Source organism: Salmo salar, chromosome ssa02, assembly GCF_905237065.1.
Source record: "Salmo salar chromosome ssa02, Ssal_v3.1, whole genome shotgun sequence".
NCBI lineage: Eukaryota > Metazoa > Chordata > Actinopteri > Salmoniformes > Salmonidae > Salmo > Salmo salar.
Genome location: NC_059443.1, coordinates 79,299,168 through 79,316,079, shown reverse-complemented (window position 1 = coordinate 79,316,079; position 16,912 = coordinate 79,299,168). Strand labels below are relative to the sequence as shown.

The window sequence follows — 16,912 nt, the reverse complement described above, 5'->3', positions numbered from 1 at the left end:
TAAAATGTTGTTGATCTTTAGAAAATGTCTCCTATATCTTCCATTTCCATTAACACGTTGCAATTCTTTTCTTTGTGCTATTGCTTTTGTCGAATACACCTGGGTCAATGGAAACCTGCCTATTGTTAACTTGCAAACCACCCTTTGAAATGGACAAAAACAAATGAAAAGTGTGGATTTCAGGCTAACAGACAGCACCATACTACAAGTTATGTGAGCTCCGCATCAACAGGTGCCCCTGGTCTTCACCGTATGGTTAGGGCTACCCTGCGCTAACCCAGGTCTCTCTTACTCATGCCTTAAACTAATGACTCATGAATATATCGTGTCATAATTACAGCCAGTGTGATATCAATATTTATAAACTGGGTGGTTTGAGCCAAGAATGCTGATTGGCTGGTATATTGGCTGGTATATCAGACCGTAAACAATGGGTATGACAAAACATTTGTTTTTACTGCCCTAATTACGTTGATAACCAGTTTACAATAAGGTACCTCAAGGGTTTGTGATATATGGCCAATATACCACGGCTAAGGGCTGTATCCAGGCACTCTGCTTTGCTTCGTGCATAAGAACAGCCCTTAGCCCCCTCGTGCCTTACTGCTTAAATATATACTATACTGTAGATTGGGTGTTGCAATGTAGTCTACATCTTAGATTTACAACTGACAGGACTAATGGTTGCTATGGAGTTGTCTAGATAATCATTAAAAAAACGGAACAGTTAAACAGAAAACAGCTTCAGTCTGGGTTTGGAGTTACATTGTTTTTTTTTCTCACAACATTTTTTACAATTATAAATTGATGGTGGTGTTTAGAAATGTTATTAACCCCTTTAAAAAATGAACTAGCATTTCTTTAGTGGTCTCCATGAATCGTGGCCCCTCTGCAGTTCACAACACAGCTCTGTAGTTGGAGACAACCACGTATCTGAATAAAGCAGAATGTTTTAAATAACAAACAAACATCACAACAATTTTACCCATATTTGTCATTTAGAATGAACTGGTCAAGGCAAAGATAGTGGATAAATGTTAGATGAACAACTCAAGCTGTTTACCATTGTCTACTTAAGTCGGTGGCTCTCCAATAGACACCAAATGCGAGTCTGGACTACTTAGTTCATTGACTTCCACTGAAACGGAAACATATGGGAGTGGGATGTCTCGATTCAATCTCTGGTCAAGGAGGTAAGTTTGCGGTAAAGTATTTCAAACCCCAGAAATCAGGACACACCAGACCCAATACTTTGAGGAAGTCAGTTGTATAGTTCGATTCAGTCTCCCATCTGTTTTGTCTTTCATTACCTCATCTGGTTCCAAATCCCTCCCTACATCTGGCCAACATAGAAGGGGGAGGGGCCAGGGGGACGTAGTAGGTGGGGGTTTGAGATGTCCTGAGTGCCAAATGGCACCTTTGTCCATACAGAGTGCAATAATGTTGACCAGAGCCCTGGTCAGAGCCCTATGGGCCCTGGTTAAAAGTCTTGCACAAATTGTAGGGCATAGGCTCTGGTCAAAATTAGTGCCCTCTATCGTACAGAGTGTGCCATTTTGGACAGGCTGAGTCAAAGGCAGTGTTCCAGGACTTAAGAAATGCTTCCTCCCAATCTATTTGCTTCAGTTGGTAACCAGATCTATAGAGTGATTCCTCACGAAACCCAGACAACAACAACAACAACAAAAAGACTGGGCGCAGACATCCATTTTAATTCTATTCCATGTTGGTTCAATGTAATTTTCATTGAAATGACGTGGAAACAACGTTTATTGAACCGGTGTGTGCCCAGTGGGATGGGTTTTGGGGAGTGTAACTAAATGTAATCCATAGAATGGTCATTTGGAGGAAGGAATGTTTACATTTATTTGAGATTCATCTCTAAAAGCATAATTGAGAAATAACTGATCAAAGTTATTAGATTTTGGCCTTACCCAGGCCTAATTTAAAACTCTATGTTTCATCTGTAAGTGCTACAAAGCAAAAAATAAACCATTTTTGATTTGGTCATAATATATATATATATATATATACATATACACACACACATACCACCGTTCAAACGTTTGGGGTCACTTAGAAATGTCCTTGTTTTTGGTTGGCCTTCTAGGCAGAGTTGCAAAGAAAAAGCCATATCTCAGACTGGCCAATAAAAATAAAAGATTAAGATGGGCAAAAGAACACAGACACTGGACAGAGGAACTCTATCTAGAAGGCCAGCATCCCGGAGTCACCTCTTCACTGTTGACGTTGAGACTGGTGTTATGCGGGTACTATTTAATGAAGCTGCCAGTTGAGGACTTGTGAGGCGTCTGTTTCTAAAACTAGACACTCTAATGTACTTGTCCTCTTGCTCAGTTGTGCATCGGGGCCTCCCACTCCTCCTTCTATTCTGGTTAGGGCCAGTTTGCGCTGTTCTGTGAAAGGAGTAGTACACAGTGTTGTACGAGATCTTCAGATTCTTGGTAATTTCTCCCATGGAATAGCCTTCATTTCTCAGAACAAGAATAGACAAGAATGAGTTTAAGAAGAAAGTTCTTTGTTTCTGGCCGTTTTGTGCCTGCAATCAAACCCACAAATGCTGATGCTCCAGATACTCAACTAGTCTAAAGAAGGCCAGTTGTATTGCTTCTTCAATCAGCACAACCATTTTCAGCTGCGCTAACATAATTGCAAAAGGGTTTTCTAATGATCAATTAGCCTTTTAAAATGATAAACTTGGATTAGCTAACACAATGTGCCATTGGAACACAGGAGTGATGGTTGCTGATAATGGGCCTCTGTACGCCTACGTAGATATTCATTTTTTTTTTATCAGCCGTTTCCAGCTACAATAGTCATTTACAACATCAACAATGTCTACACTGTATTTCTGATCAATTTGATGTTATTTTAATGGACAAACAATGAGCTTTTCTTTTTAAAAAACAAAGGACATTTCTAAGTGACCCCAAACTTTTGAAAGGTAGTGTAAAAAATATTTATATAGTTGTACATAATATACTCTATAAGCATATCAAAGTTCCAATGTGGAATCTCTTCTAGTTTTAAAGTTAAGCCCACTTTATGAAGTGGAGTCAACATGGGCATCCCTGTGGAATGCTTTCGACACCTTGTAGAGTCCATGCCTCGACAAATTGAGGATGTTCTGAGGGCAAAATGGGGTGCAACTCAATATTAGGAAGGTGTTAATGTTTTATTCTATGGATTATATTTTGTGAATTTCCCCCAAATGATGGTATTTTTCTGTCTGGGTATCGTGAGGAATCCCTTTATAAGAGATTGGACAGGTTATAAACCAGGTTACCATTGAGTCTGTGATGGGTAGGGATAAGGGACATGCTGATTGTGTGGTGGGTAGGGATTAGGGAGTCTTGGGACAGAGACAGGCTGAGTTTGCCTGTGTGTCTCCTGATGTTTCTTCAGACTGCTCAACTGGGCAAAGGCTTTATCGCACACGTGGCACTGGAACGGTTTCTCTCCTGTGTGGGTCCGCCGGTGGTTTTTCAAGACATTCCCATCCCGAAACCTCCTCCCGCAGTCAGGGCATTGGTACGGCTTCTCTCCAGTGTGGATTCGAAGGTGAAGAGTGCAGTGGCTCTTACTTGTGAAGCTCTTGTCACAGTAAGTACAGCAGTAAGGCTTTTCACCAGCATGAATCCGGAGATGAAGTTTTAAACTCCCTGTCAGAGAGAAACTCTTCCCACACTGAGGGCAAAGGTAAGGCCTCTCTCCGGTGTGTTTCCTCTGGTGGACTAGTAAACTACCTTTAGTGGAGAAGGTTTTGTCGCACTGTGGGCAGTGGACTCTGCTTTTGTGAGTCTTCTGAAGGTGATCCTTTAGAAGAGCCTTGGTAGAGAACTTCTCCCCACAGTGGGGGCATGGAAGAGGGCCTTGGTGCATACGGACTGGACCCAGTGTCTCCCCCTTGTGGTTCTTCAGGTGGTGCTGCTTTAGCGAGATTGTATGACGAAACTTCATCCCGCACACCAAGCAGTGGTAAGGTGTCTCTCCCGTGTGAGTTCTCATGTGTCGCTGTAAGAGTCCAGATTGAGTAAAATCCTTACCGCAGCGAGGACAGACGTACGGTTTCTCCCCAGTATGGATTCTCAGGTGTCTTTTAAGACTGCCGGCCTCACTGAATCCCCTTCCACATTCAGAGCACACATGTGGTTTTTTCAGAGGATCATTTGGCGGATGCCGGGTTTGCATGTGTGATTCCAGTTTAAATGCACTTACGAAGCTCTTCATACAGTGAGCACAGCGGTGAGGGTGTTCTGTGTGAACAACTTCCCGGTGATGTAAAAGGCTTATTTTTTCACGAAAATTCCTACCACATTCCGAGCAGTGGTAGGGTTTCTCACCTGTGTGCGTCCTGATGTGTCTCTGTAAGTTTCCAGAATCATTGTAGTTCTTCCCACAATGATGGCAAACATACGGTTTCTCCCCAGTATGAGTTCTGAGGTGTCTCTTAAGACTGCCAGCCTCACTGAATCCCTTTCCGCATGTAGAACACACGTGTGGCTTCTCTCCAGTCAAGTTATCTCTGTATCTCTTCAGGTACTGTAAGTGTCGTTTTAGACTTCGTGCTGTGATAAAACTCTTCCCACAATGATCACAGATATGGGAGCCATCTCCTGAGAGGGGTTCCTTACGTTGCTTAGCATTAGGCGTGCTGCAAAGCTTCTCTCTTGTGTGTTTTCTCTGGTGTACTCTGCGTTTGCGTGAGGTACCGAAGCTCATCCCACAGTCGTCAGAGGAGCAATGGTAAGGTTTCTCTCCTGTAAGGACGCTCTTCACAACGACCTTCTCTCCTGGGTGAGTTTTTCTCATGTGTCTCCTTAAGTTTCCAGAATCACTCCAAGCCTTCCCACAATGATGGCAGATGTACGGTTTCTCCCCAGTATGAGTTCTCAGGTGTCTCTTAAGACTGCCAGCCTCACTGAATCCCTTTCCGCATGTAGAACACACGTGTGGTTTCTCTCCAGTCAAGTTATCTCTGTATCTCTTCAGGTACTGTAGGTGTAGTTTTAGACTTCTTGCTGTGGTAAAATTCTTCCCACAATGATCACAGATATGGGAGCTTGGACTGTCTCCTGAGAGGGTTTCATTGCGTTGTTCAGCAGATGAGCTGTGAGGATTCTCTCCTGTCTGTGTTGTCTTGTGTATTATATGGCCACTCTGCCCTGCTGTTTTCATGCATTCGACCAGCCGCACAGACACCCTCTTCAGACCCAGCAGTAATACGCTACTGGGAGAGGCACGACCTGGGGACTTCGGGAGGGCGGAGTGTGACGTGGAAAGCTTGTTCTGTAAATCATAAAAATAGAGACAAAACAAATCAGGGTGGGAAACACTCTCCTACGTGTCAAGGAATTTTTTGTCTCAAAAGTCTTTCCCTTGACTCCGCTCATCCTTGATTAAAAAACATTGGAGGATAAAGTCCAAGAGGAGAAACCTTGAATCTTTTCCTGCAATACATTTATAGAAGGAGGATAACAAGATGCCGCCGACAGACACGGTTGCCTTGTTTCTAGCTACTAGTCAACTTTTCAGTATTATTTGGGGGTGTTATTTCTGACATATTGAGGTGTTATTTCTGACATTATTTGCTCAGAACGTTTCTTGTATTATTACCTACAGCTGAAAATAACTGACACTAAATCGGCGGTCACTCACCAGAAACTCGAGCAGAAATTCGACTTCCCTGACCTGGATCCTTTGTTTGAACTTCCCGAGACAGGTCTATTCATCCCGGGAGCTGCACCAAAACACTGACGCCGGAAAAGAGGAAGAAGTGGAGCCCGGCGTGCATACCATCCACCACTTCAGAGTACATTACTCTCTAACGTTCAGTCCCTGGACAATAAAGTAGACAAGCTCAGGGCGAGGATCTCCTTCCAGACAGACATCAGGGACTGTAACATACTCTGTTTTACGGAATAATGGCTCTCTCCGGATATATTGTCGCCTGTCCAATCAGCCAGCGGGATTATTCGACCATCACACAGACAGGAAGAAAGAACTCTCAGGGAAAAAGAAAGGCGGAGGGGTTTGTTTCATGATTAACAACTCATGGTGTGATTGTCGTACAGGAACTCAAGTCCTTTTGTTTTCCCCATCTGGAATACCTCATCATCAAATGCAAGCCGAATTACCTCCCGATATACTTTTCTTCGGTCATTGTCACTGCCGTGTATATTCCCCAATCAAGCACACACCGCGACTATGTGCAAACTGGAAAGCACATATCCCAAGGCTGCATTTATTGTAGCTGGGGACTTTAGTAAAGGAAATCAGAGGAAAACGCTACTGCAATTTTTATCAAAACATCGCCTGTACAACATGCGCATCACGTACCCTGGATCATTGTTACTCTCCCTTCTGGGGATGGCCCTACCCTGCCCTCCCATCAGAAAATCAGATCACGCCTCCATTCTGCACCTCCCCACCTATAGGCAGAAACTTGAAGAGGAAGCTCCGGTGGTAAGGACTGGTCGAGGTTGGTCTTGGAATCTACGCTTCAAGAATGTTTTGACCACGCGGACTGGGAAATGTTCCGGGTCGCCTCTGAGAATAATATTGACGTATACACAGACTCAGTGACTGAGTTCATCAGGAAGTGGATAGAGGATGTTGCTCTCACGGTGACTGAGTTCATCAGGAAGTGGATAGAGGATGTTGTTCCCACGGCGACTGAGTTCATCAGGAAATGCATAGAGGATGTTGATCCCTCCTGTCTCAGCCTCCAGTATTTATGCTGCAGTAGTTTATGTGTCGGGGGGCTAGGGTCAGTCTGTTACATCTGGAGTATTTCTCTTGTCTTATCCGGTGTCCTGTGTGAATTTAAATATGCTCTCTCTAATTCTCTCTTTCTGTCTTTCTCTCGGAGGACCTGAGCCCTAGGACCATGCCTCAGGACTACCTGGTATGATGACTCCTTGCTGTCCCCAGTCTACCTGGCCGTGCTGCTGCTCCAGTTTCAACTGTTCTGCCTGCGGCTATGGAACCCTGACCTGTTCACCGGACGTGCTTGTTGCACCCTCGACAACTACTATGATTATTATTATTTGACCATGCTGGTCATTTATGAACATTTTAACATCTTGACCATGTTCTGTTATAATATCCACCCTGCACAGCCAGAAGAAGACTGGCCACCCCTCATAGCCTGGTTCCTCTCTAGGTTTCTTCCTAGGTTTTTGGCCTTTCTAGGGAGTTTTTCCTAGGGAGTTTTTCCTAGCCACCGTGCTTCTTTCACATGCTTTGCTTGCTGTTTGGGGTTTTAGACTGGGTTTCTGTACAGCACTTTGAGATATCAGCTGATGTACGAAGGGCTATATAAATAAATTTGATTTGATTTGATTTGTTCTGGCTGTGACGATTAGAACTTATCCAAACCAAAAACGTGGATAGATGGCAGCATTCACGCAAAACTGAAAGCGTGAATGCATTTAACCGTGGAAAGGTGACTGGGAACATGGACATGTACAAACAGATGAGCTATGACCTTGGTAAGGCAATCAAAGAGGCAAAACGACAGTACAGGGACAAAGTGAAGTCACAATTCAACGGCTCAGACACGAGATGCATGTGGCAGGGACTCAAGACAATCCCAGATTAAAAAGGGAAAGCCAGCCACGTCGCGGACGTGGATGCCTCGCTCCTGGATAAGCTAAACACCCTCACCCACTTCGAGGAAAATATTGAGCCGCCGCCGAGGTCCCTTCTGCTCACTAGGACTGTGTGCTCTCGTTCTCCGTGACCGACGTGAGTAAGTCATGTAAACATGCTAACCCTCACTTGGCTGCCGGCCCAGACGGCATCCCAAGCCGCATCCTCAGAGCATGTGCAAACTAGGAGTGTTTACGGACATATTCAAATTTCTTCATATTCCAGTCTGTTGTCCCCACTTGCATCAAGATGTCCACCATTATTCCTGTACCCAAGAAAATGGTCACTGAACTAAATGACTATCGCCCCATAGCACTCACTTCTGTTATCATTAGGTGCTTTGAGAGGCTAGTTAAGGAACATATCACCTCCACCTTACACAACAACCTAGACCTACTACAATTCCCACTACCTCAACAGATTCACAGATGACAGAATCTCCATTGCACTGAACACTGCCCTATCCCACCTGGACAAGATAAATACCTATGTAAGAATGCTGTTCATTGGCTACAGCTCAGCCTTCAACACCCTAGTGCTGTACAAGCTCATCATTAAGCTCAAGGCCCTGAGTCTGAACCCCTCTCTGTGCAACTGGGTCCTGGACTTTCTGGCAGGCCGACCGCAAGAGGTGAAGGTAGCCAACACGTCCGCCACACTGATCCTCAACACTGCGTGCTCAGCCCCCTCCTGTACTATCTGTTCACCCATGACTGCGTGGCCACGCATGTCTCCAACTCAATCATCAAGTTTACTGACCACCCAGCAGTGGTAGACCTGAGTACAGCCTACAGGGAGGAGGAGAGAGCCTTGGCAGAGTGGTGCCAGGAATATAACCTCTCCCTCAAAAAAAATGAAGGAGCTGATCGTGGACTATAGGAGACAGAGAGCGTACGCCCCACATCCGCATCGACGGGGAGTCAAAAGAGTCAAAAGCTTCAAGTTATAGGCATGCAGATCACTGATGACCTGAAATGGTCCCTTCACACAGACAGTGTGGTGAAGACGGTGCAGCAGCACCTCTTCAATCTCAGAAGCCTGAAGAAATTTGCCTTGGCCTAAGACCCTCGCAAACTTCTACAGATGCACCATTGAGAGCCCCCTGTCGGGCTGTATCACCGCCTGGTGTAGCAAATGCGCTGTCCACAACTGCAGGGCTCTCCAGAGGTGGTGCGGTCAGCCCAAAGCATCATCGGGGACACACTGCCTGCCCTCCAGTACATCGACAGCACCCGATGTACCAGGAAGGCCAAGAAGATCATCAAGGACCTCAGCCACCTGAGCAATAACCCGTTCACCCTGCTACCATCTAGAAGGGACCCACACATAAGACAGACTGTCAAATACTGATTCTACCACCTCTGCAACATTGCCAAAGTCAGGTCTTTCCTCTCCTGTCCTGCTGCTGTAACACATATACATGCATTCATCTCCTCCTGTCTTGACTACTGCAACTCACTACTCTCCGGTATCAATTCAAGTTCCCTCCATAAGCTCCTAAAATCTGCAGCCCGCTTCACCCAGACTAACTCCTGGCAGTACATCACCCAGACTAAGTCCTGGCAGCACATCACCCAGACTAAGTCCTGGCAGCACATCACCCAGACTAAGTCCTGGCAGCACATCACCCAGACTAAGTTCTGGCAGCACATCACCCAGACTAAGTTCTGGCAGCACATCACCCAGACTAAGTCCTGGCAGCACATCACCCAGACTAAGCCCTGGCAGCACATCACCCAGACTAAGCCCTGGCAGCACATCACCCACACTAAGTCCTGGTAGCACATCACCCCACACTAAGTCCTGGTAGCACATCACCCACACTAAGTCCTGGTAGCACATCAACCCTTGCCCTCCGTGAACTCCACTGGCTCCCAACTCATTGACTACAAGATCCTCCTTCAGACCTACAAAGCCCTTCACCATCTTGGTCAAATATTCACACCCGAGTTAATACTTTGTAGGAGCACCTTTGGTGGCTATTACAGCTAGCTGTAAGTCGTTTTTGGGGTAAGTCTCTAAGAGCTTTACACACCTGGATTGGACAATATTTACTATTTTCTTTCCTTTTTCCCTTCAAGGCTTGATCATTGCTAGACAGCCATTTTTCAAATCTTGACATATAAATTTCAAGCCGATTTTAAAGTCAAAACTGTAACTAGGGCACTCAGGAACATTCAATGTCATCTTAGTAAAGCAACTCCAGTGTATATTTGGCCTTGTTTTTTTTGGTTATTGTCCTGCTGAAAGGTGAATTTGTCTCCCAGTGTCTGTCTGAAAGCAGACTGAACCAGGTTTTCCTCTAGGATTTTGCCTGTGCTTGGGCACTATTACGTTTCTTTTTATCCTTAAAAACTCCTTAGTCTTTGCCGATGACAAGCATACACATAACACGGTGCAGCCACCACCACGCTTGAAAATTTGAAGAGTGATGTGTTGTGTTTGCCCCAAACATCACACTTTGTATTCAGGATATATAAATCATTTCTTTGGCACATTTTTTGCACTATTAGTGCCTTGTTGTAAACAACAACTCCAGTGTATATTTGGCCTTGGGTTTTAGGTTATTGTCCTGCTGAAAGGTGAATTCATCTCCCAGTGTCTGGTGGAAAGCAGACTGAACCAGGTTTTCCTCTAGGATTTGCTGCAGTATTACTTTAGTGCCTTGTTGCAAACAGGATGCGTGTTTTGGAATATTTGTATTTTGTACTGGCTTCCTTCTTTTCACTCTGTCATTTATATTAGTATTTTGGAGTAACTACAATGTTGTTGATCCATCCTCAGTTTTCTCCTGTTTAAAACTGTTTAAAAGTCACCATTGTCCTCATGGTGAAATCCCTGAGCGGTTTCCTTCCTCTTCAGCAACTGAGTTAGGAAGGATGCCTGTATCTTTGTAGTGACTGGGTGTATTGATACAACATCCAAAGTGTAATTAATAAGTTCACCAGGCTCAAAGGGATATTCAAATGTCTGCTTTTTAAATTTTTACTCATCTACCAGTAGGTGCCCTTCATTGGACAACCTCTCTGATCTTTGTGGTTGAATCTGTGTTTGAAATTGCTCGACTGAAGGACCTTACAATTATCTGTATTTGTGTGGGCTACAGAGATGAGGTAGTCATTCAAAAATCATGTTAAACACTATTACTGAAAACAGAATGAGTCCATGCAACTTATTACGTGACTTGTTAAGCACATTTCTCCTCATGAACTTATTTAGGCTTGCCATAAAAAAAAGAGGTTGAATACATATCGACTCAAGACATTTCAGCTTTGTCTCAAGGCTTAAATCCTTATTTAAGCTGTCTCTTACCCTTCATCTACACTGATTGAAGTGGATTTAACAAAGGATCATAGGTTTCACCTGGAATCACCTGGTAAGTCTGTCATGGAAAGAGCAGGTGTTCTTACTGTTTTGTATACTCAGTGTATTATGTACAGTAACAGTCGAAGGTTTGGACACACCGACTCATTCAAGGGTTTTCTTATTTTTTTTAAACTATTTTCTACAATGTAGAATAATAGTGAAGACATCAAAATTATGAAATAATTTGTGGAATTTCTTTCCTTCTTAATGCGTTTGCGCCAATCACTTGTGTTGTGACAAGGTGGGGGGGGGGTATACAGAAGATAGCTCTATTTGAAAAAATACCATATTATGGCAAGAACAGCTCAAATAAGGAGAAACGACAGTTCATCATTACTTTAAGACATGAAGGTCAGTCAATACGGAAGATTTCAAGAACTTTGAAAGTTTCTTCAAGTGCAGTCGTAAAAACCATCAAGAGCTATGATGAAACTGGCTCTCATGAGGACCGCCACAGGAAAGGAAGACCCAGAGTTACCTCTGCTGCAGAGGATAAGTTCATTACAGTTACCAGCCTCAGAAATTGCAGCCCAAATAAATGCTTCAGAGTTCAAGTAACAGACACATCTCAACATCAACTGTTTAGAGGAGACCACGTGAATCCGGCCTTCATGGTCGAATTGCTGCAAAGAAACCAATAAGAAGAAGAGACTTGCTTGGGCCAAGAAACACACGAGCAATAGACATTAGACCGGTGGAAATCTGTCCTTTGGTCTGATGAGTCCAAATTTTAGATTTTTGGTTCCAACCGCTGTGTCTTTGTGAGACGCATATTAGGTGAACGGATGATCTCTGCATGTGTGGTTCCCACCGTGAAGCATGGAGGAGGTGGTGTGATGGTGTGGGGGTGCTTTGCTGGGGAAAATGTCTGTGATTTATTTCGAATTCAAGGCACACTTAACCAGCATGGCTACCACAGCATTCTGCAGCGATACACCATCCCATCTGGTTTGCGCTTAGTGGGACTATCATTTGCTTTTCAACAGGACAATGACCCAACACACCTCCAGGCTGTGTAAGGGCTATTTGACCAAGAAGGAGAGTGATGGAGTGCTGCATCAGATGACCTGGCCTCCACAATCACCCGACCTCAACCCAATTGAGATGGTTTGGGATGAGTTGGACCGCAGAGTGAAGGAAAAGCAGTCTAAAAGTGCTCAGCATATGTGGAAACTCCTTCAAGACTGTTGGAAAATAATTCCAGGTGACGCTGGTTGAGAGAATGCCAAGCGTGTGCAAAGCTGTCATCAAGGCAAAAGGTGGCTACTTTGAAGAATCAAAAATATAATTTGATTTGTTTAATAGTTTTTTGGTTACTACATGATTCCATGTGTTATTTCATAGTTTTGATGTCTTCACTATTATTCTACAGTGTAGAAGAAATAGTACAAATAAAGAAAAACCCTTGTATGAGTAGGTGCTGTATGTATGCATTTTTATACACACATATACATTATATATATATATACACATATCAAATTCCTGCCTGACATTGCACGTTTATTTATTATTTTTCAGATATTATTACTGTTGGAGCTAGGAACACAAGTATTTCGCTGCACCTGTGATAATATCTGAAAATGTGTGTTTCGCGACCAACAAACTGATTCGAGAACAAGGAATCAAGGATGAGATTTATCAAAGAAAGACTATAACACACATTTTATGACTGTAAAAATAAATACTCATGTATCTTACTCTCTGATCTGGAGTGTGCCTCTCTGGATCTGACTCTGGCCCCAGCCCATCGCTAGCCAACCAATCCTTGTCCTCCACGTCAAATTCTTCATCGCAGTCTGCAGCGTCATCATCGGATTGGCTGGAACTCAAGTGCTCCACCTTCAGTCCATTGCTAGGCAACCAATCGCTGTCCCCATCGCATTCTTCACCACAGTCTACAGCATCATCATCATCGGACTGGCTGGGACTCATTGGTGCACCACTAGCATCCTCCAGCATCCTTCTGATGTCCTCTTTCAGTTGGACTAACCAAGACATTCCCTGCTCCTCCGATTTCATTGAATCTGTATTGTCCCACATTTCCTCCATGATTCTACGGCGTAATAAGCGATGATTCATCCCTTTAATTTCTGATCCATCGTTGCCATGACGTTCACACAGGTAACATAAATTGTCCTCGGTTAAAGTGAATAAACTCTGTTCAATTTCATCAATCAACGTTTCCTTCTCTGAACTGAGTGGATTCATATTGTCCTGCTCTTGTGGCAACAACGACAATGCAGTCAATGGCAGGACTATAGAGTACCTGTAAAAAAAAGATGAATACATCAAAACACTCATCTGTAATTTCATGTCATTATTAGCTGACATTTAAAGGAATAGTTCAGGATTTTGGCAATGAGTTTCTTTACTTCCCCAGAGTTAAACGGACTTGTGGATACCATGTTTATGTCTCTGCGTCCAGAATGAAATAAGTTAGAGGTATAGTTTCACAAGCCAATGCTAACTTGCAGTAGAGCAATGACAAAGTCTACAGAAACAGCTAGCAGTTTCCTTAGACTTCCAGCCATTCTTATGATCGAAATCAATACAGGCAGGCTTTCATTGTTTTCAAATATGTAGCCTATTTGACTGACAAACCTTAGCTTATTTATTACATAGGCAAGTCAGTTAACAAATTCTTATATACAATGACAGCCTAGGAACAGTTAAATCAACCGGTTTATCCTCATTAGCTGTGATAACCGTTGATAACAGGGAGCTTCATAGCAGGAGATTCATCCATCATCTTGGCGATACTTTCCTCCTTCTCTATTACATGCTGACCAAACCGGACGTGTGAATCCTCTTTCACCTTTATTTAACTCATTAAGTCAGTTATTTACAATGACTGCCTAGGAACAGTGGGTTAACTGACTTGTTCAGGGGCAGAACGACAGTTTTTGACCTTGTCAGCTCGGGGATTTGATCCAGCAACCTTTCAGTTACAAGTCCAACGCTCTAACCACTACCCTAACTGCCTCCACATCCTCATTGGTTTTTAGGAGCATATACACACGTGGGTGATTGAAAGATGAACTTAGGTCCACACTCTGGTAGGTTGTAGTAATGCTGTAAAGTTGGTTGCCAACCGCCATATAAAGTCCAAAGAAGAAAAAGAAGCCTTTAGGAAGGAGGAGAAAGGAATTCCGTTTACCGTTTTATCTGTGGATTAATTGTCAGAGTTGAGGACCTTGTGTGTTTCAGGTAAAATAACAACCCAATGTTTATATCCTAGGACAAATTAGCTAGAAACAGCAAGCTAGCTAGCTAAAATGCCATAAATGTTTAAAATGCTTTTTGACCTGTCCCCAAATTAATATAATTGGTTCTGAGTTTGTTTTCATATTTCAACCTGCGTGTCCAGTTGCTGGGGTAACGTTTGAATTTAGAAAACATTTAGTTATTCAATTAAATATTTTGCTCCAAGAAGTAATCCAACAATGTAAACGTAGCCATCTTGTCTATTCCTCATCTCTCATTGATCAGAGTCGGGTGAGTGTACGCTTGATTGGTGGACACCCACCTGGCTCTTTAATTAATCCACCAATCAAGCGTCACTTTGAATGACACTCACCTGGCTCGATCAATGAGAGCAGATCAGAGATAGAAAAGATGGCGGTGAATACCTTTATGGCGCAAAACATGTATTTAATAACGGGAGCATTTTATGAATTCAATCGTTCCCGCTGCAACTGGACACATACATTTAAGAGAATGGTGCCTCCTAATCGAGAACGATGAAAGTATCGCCAAGAATAAGTTGGTGGCTAAATCTCCTGCTATGGCTATGCAGCTGCCTGAGATCAACGTTTATCACAGCTGATGAGGATAAACCGTTTGATTCCATTAACTATCACTTTACCCAGCTTTGGGACAACATCGGGAGTCTGTATTGGTTGCATCATTCTGGTGGTTGGCGACAGAATATAACGTACCACAATATAGCCGGCTACACACACAAAAAAACGTTTCTGTCAACAAAGGCATATGCATGTATAAGCTCTAGGAACTATTTACCGAAAGTAAAGTGAAATGTGACCCTCGATATCAAATGAACGTTTGTATCCCACTTTTGTCAGAACAGCACCATGTTCCTGTTGAGTTAGACAGTGGGTTGTCATTAGACCACGCACATCCTACCAATGTCTACAGAGCAGGAATGTGGTGCGGTTCGGACAACGTTTGGATTCAGACGTTTATTTGATAGTGAGGGTCACATTTAAATTTACGTCTGGTAAATGGAGTTCCTAGAGACTATACATATGCTTTTGTGTATCCGGCTATATTGTGGTAGGTTTATTTTCCGTCGCCAGCCACCAGAACCACTATATGCACAACTCAGGGAGTCCACCAATACAGACCCCCGATGCTGTGTCCCAAAGCTACACTATACCATGCATTTCTTTGGAACCACTATATGCACAAAAAGCATTTTCTGGCTATTTAACCGTTAATTTGACCAGCATTGCTCCGCGTAGACGCGAGAAAAATAGAATCTGATGCTTGCAGCGTCTTTTCTCATTCTGCATTATATTTCCATCGTGAGCACGCTCATTCACATGTTCAAAAAACACTTAACGTATGATTTGGGCTTTTTTAAAAGGTCTATATAAACCGTTCTGATATAGGTGACGTTTGAACAAATACGTTAAAACAGCTAACGTTAACTAGCTAGATCAGCTAGCGATCCATGTGGACCTAGCTACAAAGCGATTAAAATTTGGCTAGATGCGCATTTATGATCTACCTTGATGCTTTTAATCAACTTGAATCATATCGTATGTGTGACGTTTCCCTCCGATATGTTTACCTTATGACCAAAGATGGTTTAGATAGTCTTGCTTTCAACTCAGCCTGTTTTGATGGCAGCAGTTTGATGCCGTCATTTCCGGTATGGGAAGCGAGCCTTCTTCACAGGTGTCTTGGCAGACTTGAATGTCTATTGCAGGAAAAAAAATAAAAAGCATTTTTTTGGGGGGGGGTAAACGACATCATAGGCTATACCAGGGGTACTCAACTCTTAGCCTACGAGGTCCGGAGTCTGTTGGTTTGCTGTTCTACCTGAATTAATTGCGCACACCTAGTGTCCCAGGTCTAAATCAGTCCCTCATTAGAGGGGCACAATGGGTAAAAAAACAATACTATACAAAAATAGACCCATTAAAAACCACATCCAGTCATAGCGCAGGGCGGAACATTCTTCGACAGGATTCCAAAGTCCCAAAGAGCGTTCAGCTGCACTTACAATGACGCCAATTGTCTCGGATTTCTTCTCCGTTTGTGCTGTGCCGTTTATGACCATTGCAATCAATTATACAGTCCACCTTTTTAACATGAAATATATCAGGATCCCTTGGTTGCCGAGAAACATTCACGGGTGTAGGCTCTACTACCATTGAGTCTTCAACGCCACTAGATCCTCCCACTTTTCCTTGTTCACCACGGTAACCAACTCGTTCTTACTCTCTGTGTTCTCATCTTCACCCAACCCACCATTAGTTTCAAACAGAACATTGGTTTCCCCCATCTTCCTTCAGAGGAAGCCTTCAAAATAAGACTAGAATGAGTTATGCATTCTACTCAGTGACAGAATGAGTTATAAATGTACTACCAGACAGTAGAAGCTAGCCCTCTATTGAATGACAGAACCATGTTAACAACAATCACCTGTTAATTAGGTGGACATGATAAAGACAACACAAGGCATCATGTGATTCAGATCAGAAGCAGTAATACAGGTCAAACACACTGAGTTTACGTCCAAAATGGCACCCTAATAATCCCTGTAGAGGGTTTTGCCAGGACCCATGGCGTGCCCATAGTGCACACTACATAGGGAATAGGGTGCCCATAGTGCACACTACATAGG

General features: G+C 43.4%; 1 protein-coding gene across 2 annotated transcripts; it reads right to left on the bottom strand.

Annotated features, from left to right (window-relative positions):
- Positions 1-2,783: 2,783 nt before the first annotated feature.
- On the bottom strand, positions 2,784-16,897 carry LOC123731538 (zinc finger protein 665-like). Of its 2 annotated transcripts, none has more exons than XM_045710664.1 (3): positions 15,791-16,897; positions 12,739-13,306; positions 2,784-5,310 (listed from the first exon to the last, which is right to left on the bottom strand). In XM_045710664.1, exons 2-3 carry the CDS (start codon positions 13,246-13,248, stop codon positions 3,304-3,306), a joined length of 2,517 nt encoding a protein of 838 aa, XP_045566620.1. In that variant the 5' UTR covers positions 13,249-13,306; positions 15,791-16,897; the 3' UTR covers positions 2,784-3,303. The 2 variants fall into 2 exon arrangements, with proteins under 2 accessions (XP_045566620.1, XP_045566613.1); XM_045710657.1 differs by having other exon boundaries at positions 15,854-16,897.
- Positions 16,898-16,912: the final 15 nt, after the last annotated feature.